The 20,097-nt window shown below is 42.8% G+C and overlaps 1 protein-coding gene across 4 annotated transcripts in view; it reads right to left on the reverse strand.

Annotated features, from left to right (window-relative positions):
* MID2 (midline 2) overlaps nt 1–20,097 on the reverse strand; it is a 97,265-nt gene that overhangs the window by 16,689 nt on the left and 60,479 nt on the right. For all 4 annotated transcript variants that reach the window (XM_032392734.1, XM_032392735.1, XM_032392733.1 and 1 more), the window contains exons 4-5: nt 10,795–10,902; nt 9,248–9,396 (exon numbers count right to left, since the gene is read on the reverse strand). In XM_032392734.1, the coding sequence (XP_032248625.1) occupies nt 9,248–9,396; nt 10,795–10,902 (257 nt within the window). The remainder of the gene's footprint in view (nt 1–9,247; nt 9,397–10,794; nt 10,903–20,097) is intronic.

A 20,097-nucleotide genomic window follows, 5' to 3' on the forward strand; every position in this document is an offset into this window, starting at 1 on the left:
CAATTCTTAACCATGATTACACATCAGAATTCTCTCGGGGAGTTTTGACCAAAGCATACATGTTGAGGCCCTGTGACAGACCTTCTGAATCAGAGCCAATGAAGATCCTTGAACATGCAAATGACAGAATGGAAAGAAACATTAATTTGGCGACAATACGCAGGTAGAATGAAGGGCAGAGGCACTGAATGTAAGAAGGCCAGAGAGGAAACTTCCATGGTGAACTAGTTTTAAGGGGTTGAGGAGTTAAACAAACATATATCCTCATGCATGTACACCCTGCTACACTTCTACCAACAGGAGCTCTTGGCTGTTTGTGAAAATAGAGATGATTTAGGAATAAACAGTAGGCCAGGATAAACAAATGAAAGACTAGCAGTATAATCTTCAGGTCTCACGCTGAATGGCCCCTCTTCCAGGATTTGATGAGTAAGAAGACAACAACCCCTACAGGGCAAGAGTTAAGGCAGAAAATTGGCTCATGAAATTTCTTCCTGGCCTCTCCAATCTTCTTTCTTCCATCCATCCATCCATCCATCCAACACTCACTGAGCACAACGAATGTGCCAGGCACTGTGCCAAGCACACTGGAGACACACAGTTGTGGTCCTCGCCCTCACGAAGTTCACAGTTCATGGAGGAGAAAGATACTAAATAGGCAATAGAAGTGCTGCTACAAAGGGACTGTAACATACACAAAACCCACCTGGCAGGGTCTTGGGCACTAAGGGAAATCTCCCCAGAGGAAGTTCATTTTACACAATGACCTACACAATGAGTAGGAGTTAGGTAAGCAGAGACTATGTGGATGTGTGTGTTCTCCCTTGCCTGGAGAATTAGCAAAGTCATGCAGGGTCTTGTGGGCCATATTGCAAGCTTTGCACTTTATCCGAAAAGCAGTGTGGGCCACTGAAGCACTTTAGGCAGAGAAGTGAGGCTCAAATTTATGTTTAGGAAGAGTACGCTGGCTGCAAGGATGGACTGGAAGGGGTCAAAACTGGGGGCAGAACAGATTTTAAGGTGTCTAGGAATGAGCAAAAAGGAGAGTAGTGAAAGGAGCATAGACAAATAAAACATAAAGTTAATTCACACCATATGAAAACAAATAGGCAACAAATATATTTCAAAGCCCGGGATGCCTGGGTGGCTCAGTCGGTTAAGCGTCTGCCCTCGGCTCAGGTCATGATCCCAGGATCCTCAACGGGGAGACTGCTTTTCTCTCTCTCTCTCCCCCTCTGCCTCTCCCCTGGCTTGTGCTCTCTCTCTCTCACTCACTCACTCTCTCTCTCAAATAAATAAATAAAATATTTTAAAAATATATTTAAAAGCCCAACTACATGAGGAATCAAATAAATGTAAATTAAAATGAGATAGCATTTAAGATTATAAATAATGACAATTATAGGAGCTTTTTATGCCTGTATGAGATAATGCCTACATATTTTATTAGGACTGAAACTGATAACAAATTTTGGAGATCAATTTGGCATTAAATACCAACATAGATTAAAATGCAAATATTCTTTGACACCACAGTTCTACTTCATACATTTTTTATTAAGGAAATAACTGAGGTGTAAGCAAAGATACAACTGTAAGGGCACTCAACATATCATATGGAAGCTAACTGTCGAACCATGGGGACTGAGCTAAGTAATGTGTTATACATCAAAAGATGAAATACTACTAGGCCACTGGAAATCAGGTTATCCAATAATATCCAATGACAGGGACAAGTTCATGATATACTGTTCAATTTAAAACATAGAGTATAATGAAGTATATGCAGGATGACCTTTTGTTTGTGAAATATATATCAAATCTAGGGGCGCCTGAGTGGCTCAGTCAGTTAAGTGTCTGACTCTTGGTTTTGGCTCAGGTCATGATCTCACAGTCGTGGGATCAAGCCCCACATCAGGCTCCATGCTCAGTGCAGATTCTGCTTCAGATTCTTTCTCCCTTCCCCTCTGCCCCTCCCCAGTCACGCACTCTTTCTCGCTCTCAAATAAATTAAAATCTTAAAAAAATAAAATAAAAATCTAAATATTGGGGTACTATACTCCCAAATGTTAACAGTGGCTGGGAAGTTAAGGATGAGTAAAAATGGCATTGGGGTATATGTAAGTGTGTGTTTCTATGTTTAATATGTTTAAGCAAAACATTAGTTATCTCTCAAGGACAATATGGTAAGTGTCATTTGTAAGGGGGAAGGAATACTCTCCCAGTGGAAATTTCATTTTAACTGAAGTCTTGGTCCATAATAGATTATTACAATTATTATTGGTGGGGAAGAATTTCAGACCCTGTGAGAAACCGCTGATGAAGATATTTAGGTTGGGCAGATGATTCTCAAGAGAGAAGAGAATAGCCTAAAACAGAATCATAAAGAACAGCATTAAAGGAATAGGTCAAAGGTGATTTGCTCCCAAAGGCAAAAGAAACTAGGTAGGTAGGGAGAAAAGCAGGAGTGTTCATGGAAGCTAAGGGCAGAGAAATTTCAAGTAGGAATCATCGTCAGTAGGGACAAATGCTACTGAGTGATTAAGTAAGATGAAACAGTAAGATAAAACAAAGGAATGTCGATTAGATTTAGCAACAAGGTATCCATTTGGTGACCTCGGGAAGAACACTCAGGAAACTAGGCAGAAGACATTTCAGAGAGTTGAAGAGTGAGTGAGGATGATTAAATACAGTGGTTTAAATTTATGTTTTATCTCTGCTCTCATGAAATACCACTGAAATGACAGTCAAAGAATAAAATGTCATAAACCCACAAAGACAAAGAGAATGGAAAAAGACATGCCAGCAAGTGAGAGATTGTCAACAAATGTTTGGAAGCTAGAAAGGGCTGGATGAGCGGTAACCAACAACAGACCAGAGAAAGCTGGGTCAGGAAGCCAACAACATCAAGCTGATTTTGTGCCGCCGACAGTTGAAAGTTTGTATGAAGAAGAGCTAGAGCCCAGATCCACTCGGCCAGAGACTACTCCTCCCTCGTCCTGGCAGGAGATGTGAGGTTCACTTTCCGCAGAGCTTTGACGTTGTACCAAAAGCAGTCTTAAAACCCTCAGCCACTTTTCCTTGCTTGGCTCCCAAAATGGTGGGAGCCAGGCTTAATACCCCTCCTCCCCCGCCAGAAGCAGGAGATTGGTGAATTCCTTCCAGGGGAAACTGACTGAAGAGAAAACACTTACAGAACTGACACTTGGGTCCCCTCGGTAAAAATCCAGCATTCCACCTTATTATCGTATAGTGACATTCACGATGCAACAAACTGTTCCCATCCCCTCAGATCTTGCAGTCACCTTCTAGTGCTTAAATTCCAACAGGCAGCCAAAAGCTTACCAGACATTCAGGGAAAGACAGAAACTAAAACAAACTAAGAGAGAAAAGGAACTTGGAGGAGACCAAAACAATGCAGAGTTTAGAAGAAGCTTTTTAAATGACTGTCCATGTCTTCAAGAAGATAAACAAATAGTTTGCATCCACAAAGCAAGGACAGAATGCTAAAAAAAAAAAAAAAAAAAAAAAGAAGCCAAGATCAAGAAAGAGCTCTTATAAATAAAAATAAGAATGCTGAAATTAAAATTTTAATAGACGGACTGATGAAAAATTAAGGAAACATCTCAGATAATAGAACAAGAAGACAGTGTCATGAAAACTAGGAAATGAAAGATTTTAAACATCAGAGAGAAAATCTAGAATGTCCAACCTCTGACTAATTAGAGTCCCAGAAAGAGAGAAGAGAGAAAATAAATGGGAGGAAATTATTAGTGAATAATGTAAGAGAATTTCCCAGAGTGAAAAGTCAGTAGGCTCCAGATTGGAAAGACCTACTTAGTGCCCAACAAAAATGAATGATAAAAGACCCACACCAAGGCATATCTTGGAAAAATTTCAGAAAAACTGGATTAAAGATAAGACCTTAAAAGCTTCAAATTTTAAAATATAGGTCACATTTAAAAGATCAGGAATCAAAATAGCAGTGGGTTTCTTAGCCCAACACTGGAAGTTAGGAGACAATAGACCATGCCTTCAAAACTATAAGGGAAATTTATTTCCAACTTATCAAATGTAAATTTCAAATATTTTTTAAACAAAAAGTTCTCAAAAACTTACTTCCCATGTACTCTTTCTTAGGAGACAGTGGGAAAAATTGTTCCAACAAAATTAAGAGAGTAAAATGGTACATGAAGAGGAAATCAGGCAGAGCCTGATGAAGTCTCTAATTAAGAACACTGAGAGTCTGGGAGACTAAGTTGGCTGGAGTTCACAGGGCAGAGTACCAGAGAGGAGAAGGCTGCACAGAGAGAATTCTGGAGACCTTCGGAAGGTTCCCCTCCAAGTATTCAACAAAATACTGATCAACACATGCATGTGAGGAAACTGCCCAAGGCCAAGGAAAGAGCCCCCCTAAAGAGATGAGAGGGAGGGGCACCTGGGTGGCTCAGTCGGTTAAGCATCTGCCTTCAGCTCAGATCATGATCCTGGGGTCCTGGGATCAAGCCCCACGTTGGGCTCCCTGCTCAGCAGGGGAGTCTTCTTCTCCCTTTCCCTCTGACCCTCCCCCTTGCTTGTGCTCTTGCTCTCTCTCAAATGAATAAATTAAAAAAAGTTTTTTTTTGAAAGGATGAAAGGGAACAATCCCTGGTGCTCACAAAGGATCAGGAAGAGTGTCTGTTCCCAAGAGACAGACTGGAAAATCTCATGATGCATGGAGCACTCAGGAGAGTACTCAGAAACGTCTTGCCTCACTAGTGCGGACAAATGTGCTTCAGACTAAACACTGCTCTGATTTCACCTAACAAATCTTAAAAACAAGACCCAAAAGGATCAAGCTATTTTCAAGTAACTTAACTGTGTCCTAGAATGAAGCTTAAGAATATTTATAGAAATACAAAAATATGCAGCACCCAATAAGATAAATTTCATTATGTCTAACATCCAAAAAAAAAAAAAAAAAAAAAGATCAGATAGGCAAAGAAGGAAGAAAATACAACCCATAATGAGGAGAAAAAGCAATCAATTGAAACTGACCCAGAACTGACATGGATGTTAGAATTAGACATTATGACAATTATGATAACTGTATTCCATGCTCTGTCCACATTTTGATTTTAATTTTCTTTTGAGTATAGTTGACACACAATGTTACATTAGTTTGAGGCATACAACACAGTGTTTCGACAAGTCTATACGTTATGCTGTGCTCACCACAAGTGTAGCTCCCATCTGTCACCATACAACGCTATTACAATGGCATTGACTATATTCCCTATACTGTGTCTTTTATTCCCGTGACTTACTCATTCCATAACTGGAAGCCTGTATCCCCCTCTGCCCTACACCCATTTTGCCCATCTCCCACCCGCTTGCCCTTGGCAACTGTCAGTTTGTTCTCCATATTTATAAGTCTGATTCTGCTTTTTGCTTGTTTATTCATTTGTTTTGTTTTGTTTTAGATTCCACATGAGTGAAATCATACGGTATTTGTCTTTCTCAGTCTGACTTATTTCACTTAGCATGGTCCATCCATGTTGTTGCAAATGGCAAGATCGCATCCTTTTTTATGGCTGTGTAATAGTCGTGTGTGTGTGTGTGTGTGTGTGCGTGTGTGTGTGTGTGTATTACATTTTCTTTATCTATTCGTATACCAATGGACATGTAGGTTGCTTGGCTATTGTAAAGAATGCAATAAACACGGGTGCATACATCTTTTTGAATTAGTGTTGCATGCCATATATTCAAAAGCTAGAGGAAAAGCTAAATATGTTAAGTAGAGATATGGATGTTATTGAAAGACCCAAAGTGAACTTCTAGAGATGAAAACTACAATGTCTGAGATGAAAAATACACTGGAGAGATTAATGGCAGATTAGGCATTATAGAAGAAAAGGTTAGTGAATGCCAAGACATATTAGAAACTATCAAAATGAGGGGCACATGAGTGATTCAGTAGGTTAAGCATCTGCCTTTGGCTCAGATCATGATTTCTGAGTCCCGGGATCGAGCTCCGCATTGGGCTCCCTGCTCAGCAGGGAGTCTGTTTCTCCCTCTGCCCCTCCCCCCACTTGTGCTCTCTCTCTCTCTCTCTCTCTCTCTCTCAACTAAATAAATAAAATCTTAAAAAAAGAGAAACTATCAAAATGAAACACACAGAGAAAAAATGGCTAAAATATGAACAGAGCATCAGTGAGCTGAGACAAACTTCAAGCAGCCTAACATACATGTAATTGGAGTCTGCATAAGAAAGGAAGGGGATGGCATGAAGAATACTTGAGAGGAACACCTGGGTGGCTCAGTCGGTTAAGCATCCAACTCTTGGTTTCGGCTCAGATCAGGATCTCAGGGTCATGAGATCAAGCCCCACATCAGGCTCCGTGCTCAGTGTGAAGTCTGCTTGAGATTCTCTCCCTCTCTCCACCCCTCCACCTGCTCTCTCTCTCTCTCTCTCTCAGATAAAGAAATAAAATCTTTTTAAATTTTGAGGAAATGATGGCTGACAAATTTCCAGGTTTGCAGAAGTCAATTGTTAATGTCTAAAATTGGGGGGAAAATAACAATATAAGGATGTTATTTAGAAATGTAAAGGTCATGCCAAAAGAAATACCTAACAGAGTTGAAATTGCTTGGCTTTGTTGGAAAAGTGTAGACTATGGCACTAGACTGCCTAGTTTTGAATCCTGCCTCTATCCCTTACTAGTTGGGTGATCTTAGGCGAATCACATAACCTCTCTGAGCCTCATTCTCTCACTTGTAAAATGGGGATAATAATAGCATCTATCTCATGAGGTTCTTGTGAGGATTAAATGAGTAAACACCTACAAGGGCTTAGAATAATGCTCAACACAGAGTAAATGCTCAATATTATTCTTATGGGAGAACAGAAATCAGTGGTGAGGAGAAGACTATTATTTGTAATATGACTATTAGTAATATCTGACTTTTTAACTATGCACAAGTATTACTTTAATATAAATAACTTTTAATGTTGAAGAAGAGTAAGTCAGAGGTGAGGAAATGGTATTGTCTTTGAAGAAGTTTGCTATGTGGGAAAGAGAGGGATAGGGCGATAGCTAGAGGGGGTATGAGGGAGAAGAAAGCTGTGGGTATTATATTTTTTAGATAGGAGAGACATGAGTGGGTTTAAAAGTGCATGTGAAGTCAACTAGAGAAAGGGAGAAACTGAAGCTATGGAAAAAAAGGAAGCATGTGGCCAAAACACAAATGAAGGGACATCTCTTCTACTATAATCAAAAGGGAGGGGCGCCTGGGTGGCTCAGTCGGTTAAGCTTGATCTAACTCTTAATCTCAGCTCAGGTGTTGATCTCAGGATTGTGAGTTCAAGCCCCGCCTTGGGCTCCACGCTGGGCATGGAGCTTACTTTAAAAAAGGCGAGTGGAGGCAGAAGTCATGGATGTGGATGTAGGTATGGCCAGCAGTTCGGTTTGAGAAGCTGAGAACTTTGTGCTTTCATACCTACCACTTTTTGTCTCTCTCTAAAATAGGACATGAAGTCATTTGCTGAGCATGAGCGGGAAGGTGGCAGGGTTGGAATTTTTGAGTTGAACACAGAAAATCTGAAATAGCCATTAGGGAGACAAAGCAAAAAGAAAGCTGACCAAAGCAACACAGAAGGATTTGGGGGCCCCGGTGAGATTAGAAGCCATAAATGTGTGGTGCGGTAGTACCAACCTCTTTGATTATGTGGTTTTCTCTAGCTAGGTTCTGCAACTCAAATACAGACATGGAAAAGGTGGGAAGAGGGCCACCTGGGTGGCTCAGTCGGTTAAGCGTCTGCCTTCGGCTCAGGTCATGATCCCAGGGTCCTGGGATGGAGCCCCGCAACAGGCTCCCTGCTCAGCGGGAATCCTGCTTCTCCCTCTCCTCCCCACTCGTGCTCTCTCTCACACTACCTTTGTCTCTCAAATAAATAAATAAAATATTTTTAAAAAGAAAAAGAAAAGGTGGGAAGAGCTGGGATGATTCAGGGTTGGGGGTTCGATCAGGATGGTTGGTGTGATAAAAAGACAGTGGGGCCAGGAAAGTGGGTATATTGCAGCGAGAGTGAGCAGCTGAAGTGAGAAATCACAGACCCTCAACAGGCCAAAGAAAGAAGTAAAGACAGTAGGTAGCTGGTAGGTAGGAGTTGGGCCTTAGGGGTCCCGATGAAGTTGAAGACTAGAAGCTTTGGAAGAAAAGCAATCCACTGTAAATACAGAGGTTGTAGCAAGGTTCAGCATGGGAGCCGCGGAAGTGGGTAGATGAAGGGGAGCAGAGGTGAGGGTCACTGGAGGAGGGAATGGCAAGGAGCCAGGAGAATGGATGGCTGGCATATTAGATGGGGTCAGCCATGTGGATGCTGCCAGTGTCACCCGGAATGATGGCAGAAACAACAGGAAGGAATACTGTGAACGTGGAGCCAAAGCCTTCAGTAAATAAGAGAGAGATAGAAGGAGGTCAGATTCGCCTAATGAGTCTCTGGAGCCCCGTGACTCTACTGAGCAATGTTCCACTTTAGACTTCAGATTCTTTGCACGTGGTGTATAGATGGCCTTCGAAAGATCCATGAGTCCTCTGGGATCGTAGGCAAAATTCCACGTGTATATATCTAATATGCATTTTCCCCTCAGGAAGAGGGCTCAGGACATCCATCACGTTTTCAAGGAGTGACTGATTAAATAAAAGCCTGAGAATTACTGCTCTATCCATCTGTGAGAGATAACGAAATGAAAGCAATAAAAACTGCACAAAGACACACCTATCCCTGTGGCCAAAAGTCTCTCTGCCCCTACGCTAACACCAACATAGAAAGCTCCAGCACATTGGGACGCTTGGGTGGCTCAGTCGGTTGGGCATCTGCCTTCGACTCAGGTCATGATCCCAGGGTCCTGGGATGGAGCCCCGCATCGGGCTCCCTGCTCAGCGGGGAGCCTGCTTCCCCCTCTGCCTGCCGCTCACCCTGCCTGTGCTCTCTCTCTGACAAATAAATAGATAAAATCTTTAAAAGAAGAAAACTGCAGCACTGAGTGGGCAGTGGAGAGCTAGGGCAGAGGCCGTGCATTGGGGGAAGCGGTAAAGCTACCCAGAGAGAAGGGTGCCAGAAATGCACAGAGCAAACGCACCACCGAGGCTTTAGTAAAACGAGCTGACAGCCGCTGTGTACATGCCCGAACAGAATCAAGTGACTTCCAGCTGCACCCTTTTCCTAAGGGCAGGCCTGGAGAAAAGACCAGGAGGAGCTCACCTCTCGGCAATATTTTTTGCAGACTGGAGAAACCGGGCCTGGTCATTTTCCTTCAGGATATGTTCAGCCTGGTTGATGAGGACCGTTGACCGCTCAAGACACTGGCGGCAATTAGCCACCTGCTGTGCTAACTTTCTCAGTTTCATAACCTTAAAGGAATGAGCAGAAGAAAAATGAGCTTCAATATGCAGGGCTTAATTAAAAACGATACAACAACACGAAGGTGATCTACTGCGGTGATTCTAAATATAAGGCCTGTTAATATCCCATGGCCCCTGTGCGAACCACTCATCTTCTCACCCTCCATCTATGTCTTGCCAGCCCCTCTTCCCACCTACAGGCCACTTACTTAGGCTGCGACACACCCTGGCATATACTCTCGGTCATCTACCTCCTCTTTTTTATTGATAACCTTAATTTTTTGATTAGAACAACAGTGCATGCTCACTATAGAGTATTTAGAAAACAAAAAGTATAAAAGGAAACCCTGCCACCCAGGGATCAACATCAATACATTTTACGGTCGATATATTTTCACAACCGTGTTTAAAAAAAAATACCTCCTTGTTCTTTATGAGGATCTACATTCCGATGTATGTATTTCTCTACGGATCCTTACGCACACCTGTGCGTTCACAGATCTGTGTTCTCAGAAATTTCAATTCCTACGTTAGCTGGCACTACCCAGCTTGGCACAAAGTATTGATCATCACTCCAGACTCTCATAACTCCTCACATTGTATACCCAGCATTAGCTTATAATCACTACCCTGACCGGCAGACCAATAAGCCTACAACCATACAGATGCATGGAGGCTCACACCTGACCTTGACCATGCTTCTTCAGTTCCCAGGCTAAAAACCTGGAAGCCTTCTCTTTCCCCTTCATCTTTTACAGCCGATCAGTCGATGACATCCATCATTTCCTTTCTAGTAATGCCTGTTCTATCCTTCCCTTCCATTTGTGCTGGCATTTCCCTGGTTTAGGTCTTCATCAACTCCCATCGAGAACCATTCCATAAGCCTCTGAGATTGCTTCCCTGACTTCAGTATCATCCTATTTGGATCCACCCTGCATACTTCTGCCATATCAGTCTCTCCCTTCCTAAGAAACAAGAATGGTTTCCCAATGCCTTTTTGATTAAGCCCAAAGTCCTTATAATAGCATGCATGGTCCTTCCATAATTCTGGCCCACATTTCTACCATCACTTTTTTTCTTTTTTCTTTTTGGATTGACTTATGACATACATACAGTAAAGCACCCACATCTGAAATGGACAACTCAATGACTTTTTTTGTTGTTGTTGCACACCCATGTAACCATCAACTAGGTCAAGGTATAGAATATTTCCAGTACCCCAGAACTCTCATCATTTTTACCGGGTTTATAGCACTAGGCCAAACATTGCTTCTTCTTTGCCTCCCTCCCTCCAACCCCATTTCTTCTTACTTTCATGATCCAAGTTCAAACTGGAATCATCAGGATGAAACTCTGACATTTGTAAAGTCAACTCTGCCTTGGCCTCACTGAAGCTCCGTGCTTTACCTTTGTCTCTTTGATTTTGACAGCGATCATTTGTTTCCTCTGCTGGATGATCTCTACCAACTCGTCACATTCTTCCATGAGTTTTGCCTCATGCATAGCAGTATTCACCTGCCAAGAAAGTCCAGAATATTACACAGTGATTGCTGCCTTTTTCCCCTGCTGGCTCTCAAAGGTTCGGATTGACAGCTAAGCATGCAGAACTTCTTCCATACCTCCCTCATTAGATCCTCTCCTAGAAGAAGGGTAGAGATGATGATATTAATGATGCAAAGGCATTGAAGCACCACAGACAGGAAGCTCTCCGGCCTCTGGTAGATCATGATGGTTAATGGAAGGCTGGGCAGAAGGACAGATGAGATGGGGGCATGTTATTCCCACTGTACAATTCCCTTTACTCCAGCACCCTTTCCTCCTGCTGCTCTTTTGAAAAGAAGGTAAGGAGGGACGCCTGGGTGGCTCAGTCGTTAAGCGTCTGCCTTCGGCTCAGGTCATGATCCCAGGGTCCTGGGATCGAGCCCCGCATCGGGCTCCCTACTCCGCGGGAAGCCTGCTTCTCCCTCTCCCTCTCCCCCTGCTGTGTTCCTGCTCTCGCTGTCTGTGTCTCTGTCAAATAAATAAATAAAATCTTTTTTAAAAAAAGAAAAGAAAAGAGGGTAAGGAGATATAAGTATGTCAGGAAGAGAGGAGCCCTCCCCACAGGCACACCAATATTAAGATAACATTACAACAATCTATTTCTACCATCCTAAAAAAAATGTTTTTGATTTTCCTTGTCCCCTTCTCATCCTAAAACGTACAAATGCACAGCTGTGACTTCACAGTAAATACACGCATGTGTAGATACATTTTCATAGAGTTTTCATGATGTCTCCGTAGATATTTCTCATCTTCGGCCATCCAGCATCTGAATATCTTTCCTATTTTGGAATACTGGCTACATCAAAATATCTCTACTACAAAGTCAGAGTGGGGGGGGGGGTGTTGGAGAAAAGAGCCACCATTTTTCATTGTCTTTCCATATACTGATTTCTCCTTCTTCCCATCTCTATTACTCTTGACATTAGATGGGAGGAAGCCCCCAGAAGGGCTAAAATGAGAGCAGGGGTCTTTGGGTGGCATAAGTGTAAAGGCAAAGGAAGGGAGATGAACTTACATCTCTTAAGGACTTAATGTTCCAAGTGCTTTATAGATAAATTCTTTCGTGTAATTATCATAACAGAGGAGCCATTTCCGTTCCCGTTTCACAGATGGAGAAACTGAAGCTCAGACAATTTTAATGACCTGCTCAAGATCACACAGCTAGTAAGTGGTAAAACCAGAATTCAAACCGAGTTCTGTCAAGTGAAACCCCTGGGCTGGCTGGGTGGGCAGACGAGGTTCAGTTCCATCTGAGCAGCACACAGAGCAGTCACACAGGGAAGTACAATCATTCCAAGAGTCTATTCAAGGAGCACTCAAGTAGAGCTCTAGAAAGCTGAGGAACAGACAATGGGTTCCTTGAGAGCATCCGAACTCCAGGGGCGAGATATGCTTCATTAGCAAGGTAGGGCTGCATTTCCAATTGCTGGCCCCCTTCAGAGGATCCCTACATACTCCGAGCCCAGCAAAATACTGTCACTGGGACCCTGCTGCCTGTTCGCTCATCCTCTAAGGTCCCTGCTGGCCAATTTTCTGTTTCTTACTTAACTGAAATAAAATATGCTTGCGGCATCGCCACCTGATTTTGTTTTATTTCCGCTTGCCGGAGGGAATGCCCGAATGAGAGTTCCCATTTATTGTGAATCAACAGTCCCACTCTGGCCATTCGAATTTTTTCCCCCTCAGGCTCCTCACCCTTTCCTTAAATTGGATCTACATTTCCAAGGCAGAGAAACTCACCCTCTCGAGAAACTCCAGCTCGAGTGAGAAGAGGAGATTCATCGAGTGCTCCCCGGATGTGTGCTTAGAGTATCTGGAGACTTAGTTCCCATTTATAGTTTCCTTTTGAAGCTGCTGAGGGAGTAGTACACAATGATGTAGTGCTCTGTTTCTTGCCACTTAGCCCTTGGGCTAACCTCTACATAACATTCACTAAATGCCAGGCATGACCCTAATCAGTTTACATATACTAGCTCTCTCAACCATCAGAGCAATCCTATGAGGCAGGTACCATCAGTCCCATTTTACAGATGGGAAAACTGAGCACAGAGAGACTAAGGGACTCACTCAAGGCCACACACCTAGTAAGTGGCAGAGATGGGATTTGGACCCAGGGAGTCTGACACTATAGTCCACACCTCTAACCACTGCACTAGATCGCCTCCCCAGGCTAGTGTAACAATTCCTGCCCAGTTTCTGACACCTGTCACCTCTTTTGCTCCATCCATCTTTATTCCATCATCCCACTCTCTTTAGTCATTTCAGATTACTAGAATGCCCCGCACTTCCATGCCCTGTGCCTTCACTTGAGACTTCTTTCACTTGGAAAGCCATTTCCCTATTTGTTCACTGAACAAACTTCTACTTTATCTTTCCAGGCCTTGCTCAAAACTCGTCACTCCTGTAACTTTTTCTCACCTGCTTGGACGCAATTCGTCCCCTATTTATATCCCCATAGCACTTTATATATAATTCAATTATACCATTTACTACCTTATACCAGAAGAATTTATTAGTCTGTCTTCCCCACTCAAACATGAGTTCTGGAGGCCAGGGCTTGTGTCTTCTTTGACGGTCTCTCCAACATAGTGACTGGCATACGGTAGATGTTCAGTAAATATTTGTTGCATTGAACTGAATGGGGGTAGGGTGTATCTCACAGCTTGCTAGACGTGTCCACTTGGTTACTCAAGTTACCCTAAATTCAGTATGTCTAAAAACAAACTCATCAGGCGCCTGGGTGGCTCAGTCGGTTAAGTGTCTGCCTTTGGCTCAGGTCATGATCCCAGGGTCCTGGGATGGAGCCCCGCATCAGGCTCCTTGCTCTTTGGGGAGCCTGAATCTCCCTCTGCCTCTGCCCCTCCCCCTGCTTGTGCTCTCTCTCTCTCTCTCTCCCTCTCTCTCTCTGTCAGATAAATAAATAAAAATCTTTAAAAAAATTTTTAAAAACTTCATCATCTCCCCTCTAAATCTGGCTTCCACCTCTGATTTCTTTTTTTCCTTCCTTCCTTCCTTCTTTCTTTCTTTCTTTCTTTCTTTCTTTCTTTTTTTCTTTCTTTTCTTCCTTTTTTTTCTAATGCTACTATCATTATTGAAGTTACTCAGGTTCAGTTACTTCTGATTTCTACCTCTCCCTCATCCCCCACACAAATTCACAGCAGTCCCAAAGTCCTGCCCCTCCTTTTCTTTTCAAACTCACTAAAATTCTTCTGGCAATACAATGCAGCTCTGAGCCAAGGAATTAGTAAGTTGAAGCCCTTACCACCCTTTTGGACTGTGACTGTAAAAGCCTTATTAATTCATCCCCCTCCCTCCAGAATCTTTCCTTTGCCACTCACCCTCATAACCCATCCTATACACACCCTGAAATCAGGAAAAATCATCCCCGTCTTCATCATCAAACATGTATTAAGCATCTTTTGTGTGTAATGCATTATGCTCAGGCCCTGCTCCCAATAAATTTGCAATCTGAATGGGGAAAAGCCACATGCATATAAAACAAACAAGTCAAGGCAGCATACCAATGAGTGATGTGGGATATAATCTACAGAAACTGAAGGGAAAGATCGCTCTTGGTGGGGAAATGGAGAAAAGATGCCTGGATGAAATGGGACTTGATTCTTAAAGATAGACAGGACTTAGATTTTAAAGGTAAAAGGGAGGGAAATTTTGAACCAAGCTAACGAAATTGCCTTGTAGATTAGGCAATATGGCATCTTTGAAAAATATTTTTTTGGAGGGTTGGATGGAGAGAGAATGAATTTTTAAAATATATATATTTTTTATTTGAGTATAGCTGACACACAGTGTTACATTAGTTTGAGGTGAACAACATAGTGGTTCAACTACTCTATGCTGTGCTCACCACATGTGTATTGACCATCTGTCACCATTCAACGCTATTACAATACCACCGACTATATTCCCTATCCTGTACCCTTCATTCCCTGTGACTTATCCATTCCATAACTGGAAGCCCATACCTCCCACTCCCCTTCCCCCATTTACCCATTCTCCCTCTCCTTTGCCCCTCCTCTGGCAACCATCAAGTCAACTTTTTTTTTTTTTTAAAGAGATGAACTGGGATTGATTCGATTGGGGGTAATGGTAAGCTGGGGGTGGGGTGGGTGATTTAGGAAACTATTGTGATGTCAACAGGGCCTAGCCAAAGAGAGTAACAGGAATCGAAAGGGAAGGTCAAATACGAGAAGCACTTCCTGGCTTGAAAATCTTCAATTAGACAGCAAGCTCCTTGAGGAAAGTTTTGATGTCACTTTGTTGCTCCTGCCATGACAGGCACAATGCCTTACACACAACAGACATTTACTGATTGATTTAGTAAAATGAAAAAGTCCAGTAGGAATGACAAACATTAGAAAATGGACTACAGTAAATGCATTTTGTGGAGAAAATGTAAATGGAAGCGAGGGAGGGAGGGAGGGGCTTGGACAGCTGCAGTGAGCAAATCAAACAGCCAGGCACAAGTAGGAGAGTGGAAACTTGGCTGAAGAGGCAAAATCCCAAAGCAAAGGTAAAGCAGTGACATTAAAATTTTTCCGTGTCAAGAAGCAGCCCAAAAGAGCAGGTTCCTCGAGTGTTTTCTGAATAGGAAATACTCCAGGGTAAAACTGTCTTCATGATGTGAATTAAACATCTCAAATTGCTTGGAAGGTACTTGAAAGCCCTGGTATTTTCCTTGTCTGCAGTTTTCCTTGAAATTGCACTGATGTATTTCACTTGCTTATTAACCCTTAGTTGAAAGCAACTGGCTTTATCTTGATAAGCATTTTTGGTTGATTGGTTGACAGGTTGGTTGGTTGGTTGGTGGAAGATTCCAGATCTTTATTCGGTCTTTGCTCTTTGGTTTGGGTTAGTGGGTTTGACAAGAAGGCTTTTTATCTGCGGAAAAATCAATCCTCACCGAAAAATACCATTAGAGTAATCTTGGCAACCTACTTGTATAAAGCTCTCCACCCCCTAAAAAGGGCGATTTTTGTGGGGGCGGGGAGCAGATTCTGATGTCTAAGACAGAGTCTCAGCACGAGGCTTCCAAGGCCTAAGCACTAGGGACCACAGACCTCCCCTGTCAGGTCTCCAGGTCCTCTTCTCTGCTCTGTGCTCTTTTCTTTCTTCCCAAAAGCAGCAAGAATTTGACTTGCACGTTTTTATCCAACCGCCCACCCTACTGTTTCCCAAAGTTCCTTCCTACCTCCCAGCCCGAAGATTAAACCCATAGTCAGACCTAGTCTTCCTCCAATTTCCACCGTTCCCTGACACAGACACACACGTCCCATGAGAAGGATTTTACTACTGGTCACTACAAGGAAATAAATACGTGGGAGTTCACAAAAGCCACAAGTTGCAAAGGCTTAAGAGGCCACAAAAAAGTAGCATTTTGGTAATTGTTTCTACTCTGTATTGAAATGTAAATGGCCTAGACCTCTTTACCCTCAGCTGCTTTCAGAGAGCTTATTTGATAGTTTCTTGGGGGATCTCCCACATGCTCATTCTATAGGTCTTTTATTCTTAGGTTCAAAGTGCATCAGCCTTCCCTCCAACTCATCCCCATGAGAAACTTCCTCACTCATAGCCTCCCCTCGGCTCAGTCACATCCATCAACTCTTCAGAGCACTGCACAGGAGTTCAGAAGGAACTGAGATTTCCTGGTCAGGTGGGACAATATGGATGAAGTAGCAGATGAGCTCCATAGCCAGAGTCAAGTGACATCATTTATGCGGTAATGGACAGAACACCTCGTAGGCATCTTCATCTCAGTGTCCTCCACTCTACGGTCAATGCCGACCTAGTTCATTCCCTGAGATCTTCTGTCCGAAGAGATCGCCACACCCTCCTCCCAGAAGATTTTGAAACACCAGCATTAAAGATCATTTGGGAGAGTTTTTATCAGAAGCATTGATCAAGGGCCTACACTATGTACCAGGCACTGTGGGGGTTCCTGCGTGGGGCAGAATGATGAAAAAGACTCAGCTTCTGCCTTCGAGGCACTTATAGTCTAGTGGAGGAGATAAGTGTGAATTCAGCTAACTACAATTTAAGGTAGAGCAGAACAAGCAATATAACAGAACACAAACAAAGCTCTATGAGGGCACAGAGAAGAGAAAACTAATTTTGCCCATGGCAAAGGGCAGCTGGGGGATCAGGGAAGGTTTCAGGTAGTTGAGCTGGTCTTCGAGGATGAGCAGGACTTGGGCATACAGAAATGAGGTTTAAAGGGAGAGAATTCTAGGCAAAGAGAATGCTACGAAGGGCATGAACAAAAGCACAGCCAGGAAAGTAGAGGATGTTTGGATAAAGCAGATCAGCCTGACAGGTTCAAGGGAGGGAAATAAGGCTAGAAACGGCGGTTGCAGATACATTATGGAGAGCTGCGCTCTCATTTTGAGGCTTTGAGTGTACCTGGGAAAAAAATGTCAGGATCTTAAAACTAGAGTAACACCTTAACCATTGTTAGTTAACACCCTGGTTGAGAACAACGGGGAGAGGAAAAGCCAGCACAGTACTCAAAGAAGTGGGAAAATCATTCTCTGTGCAAAGGAGATGAGAAGGAAAAGTGGGAGGTAAATTGGACATCTGATGGATTATCAACGAGTTGTTATGAACAGCTTTGTCACCTTACGATGCTGCAAAGAATTCATTACTCTCTTAAAACGATGCGTTCAAGAGAATGCAATGTTCTCTGTTTCCATGAGTTCAGCTTTGTTAGATTCCTTGATTAAGGTTAACAAGACTGTGTTGTATACTTGAAAATTGCTAAGAGAGAGGTGCTAAATGTTCTCACCACACAGACAAAAAAAGGTAACTCTGTGAGGTGGTGAATGTGTTAACTAACTTCATCGTGGTAATCATTTTGTAATATGCATGTATATCAAACCATCACGCTGTGCACCTTAAACTTACGCCATGTTATATGTCAATTATATCTCAATAAGCCTGGGGGAAAAAATAAGAAACCACAATGTTTACGAAGCAGATGTAGCACCGACTACAGCAGCGTCTAAGCTAAGGGATTCATCCAGATCACACTAGGGGGATAACACACACACACACACACACACACACACACGCACACTGCCATCACCACCACCACAGCCCTTTGTATGGAAAAGGTTCAAAGGTATAAAAGGAAGAGGAAGATGAGACAATCTTCTTTTTTCTTTTCTAAAGCAAAACAATGTAACATTTCAAAGATGGTCCTGCCAGCTTTATATAATAACTAAATGAAGGGGGGGCTGTTTTTCAAATGGATTTTATCTGTTTCTTTAGATTTGGGGGAGGGTTGGGGCACCTGGGTGGCTCAGATGGTTAAGCGTCTGCCTCCGGCTCAGGTCATGATCCCAGAGTCCTGGGATCGAGCCCCGCATCGGGCTCCCTGCTCAGCCAGGAGCCTACTTCTCCCTCTCCCTCTACTGTTCCCCCTGCTTGTGCTCTCTCGCTCTCTCTGTCAAATAAATAAATAAAAATCTTTAAAAAAAAAAAGATTTGGGGGGAGGGTGATCACTTAAAGGTCTAGCGGGTATGCAAAATTATTTTTTCTCTCTTTTTATTTAAATTCAATTTATGCAAAATTATTAATAGGATTTTTAGTCCCCTGGACTGGAGTAAATACAGCTTAGGGGGCAAAAAAAATTACTGAGGCAGAGTTATGCAACCTACTGCCTCAGTGCCTAAGTTAATTTTTTTGGCAGAGGAGTGGGTGAGGGGTTCTAGCGGGTAGAGGTGGGGGGGAGATGGGACTATTGCAGTTAGAAAAGCCATGTGGATGGGGAGGTGGCAGCCAGGCCATCTCGAGAAGTGACAGACACAGACATCGACTGACAGACACACTTCCTGCAATGCAATAGGCACTGTTCAAATTGCTTCATATATTTTAACTCATTTACATCTTATTAACCCTCTGAAGTTGGCACTATTAATATCATTGTCATTCCACAGAAGAAACTGGGAGACACAGAGATTATGTTACTTGCCCAAGATCACATAACCAGCACATGGCAGAGCCAGGATTTGCACCCAGGCAGTTTGGCTCTTGTCCATGATTTTAACCAGTGTTTGTGTGTGTGTGTGTGTGTGTGTGAGAGAGAGAGAGAGAGAGAGAGAGAGAGAGACTATGCTCACACACATGCTTCTTTTCCTCTCAGAATTGCCTCTCAAGATAATCACATCCCTCAGACTTACCCATTGCAAATATTTTGTGTAATTATTTCCTGACTTTTGAAAAAAATATACAGTATAAAAATGCATGTAATGTTTAGAAATGTAACATTCAGAAAATATACATAACGCACATATATATATAGAGAGAGAGAGAGACATACACACACATATTCCATGTTTATTTTACCCTGAGTCTAACTAATAAAAATATTGGCGACAGAGGGAGAGGACAATTTGCTCCATATACATGACTTAGGAATGACCCTGTGCCATGTGGCCATTCTGTGTTAGTTTTAGAGTCCTTTCTCCTCAGGGATCAGACCCCCAAGCCTTTGTCGCATTAAGATTAGTTACTTTCATCCCCATATTCTCTTTCCACACAGGGTAACTATTTAGAACATGCCAGAAAAAAGTGGGAGAGGTATAATCTAGGCTTGTAGCTGGTATTCTACGTGTATGGCTATAAATACCATACGAAATGAGGTAGAAACCTCCTTTCTCTCTCTTCAGAACCACAGAACTGTTAGATGTGGAAAAGACTAAAGAGGGGCACCTGGGGGGCTCAGTCGGCTCTTGATTTCAGCTCAGGTCATGATCTCAGGGTGGTGAGATTGAGCCCCACATTGGGCTCTGTGCTGGGCATGGAGCCTGATTGATTCCCTCTCTCCCTCTCCCTTTGCCCCTCTACCCATCTCCCTCTCAAAAAAAAAAAAAAAAAAAAAAAAGACTAAAGAAATCATAGGTTTCTAGCCTCTCACTTTACAGACAGAAATTTGAGTCCCAGATAGAAGGGCTTACCCAACATCATACTACTAATTAATGACAGAACAAGGCTGAAGCCAAATCTTTTGTGTTCTTTCCACTCTCCCGCTCATTTTGTTAAGCACAGCACTTGCTTATAAACCCCTCTAAAGACATAAGACTCGGGGCACCTGGGTGGCTCAGTTGTTAAGCGTCTGCCTTCGGCTCAGGTCATGGTCCCGGGGTCCT

The sequence above is a fragment of the Phoca vitulina genome, unplaced genomic scaffold, assembly GCF_004348235.1.
Source record: "Phoca vitulina isolate PV1807 unplaced genomic scaffold, GSC_HSeal_1.0 scaffold69, whole genome shotgun sequence".
Classification (NCBI taxonomy): Eukaryota; Metazoa; Chordata; class Mammalia; order Carnivora; family Phocidae; genus Phoca; species Phoca vitulina.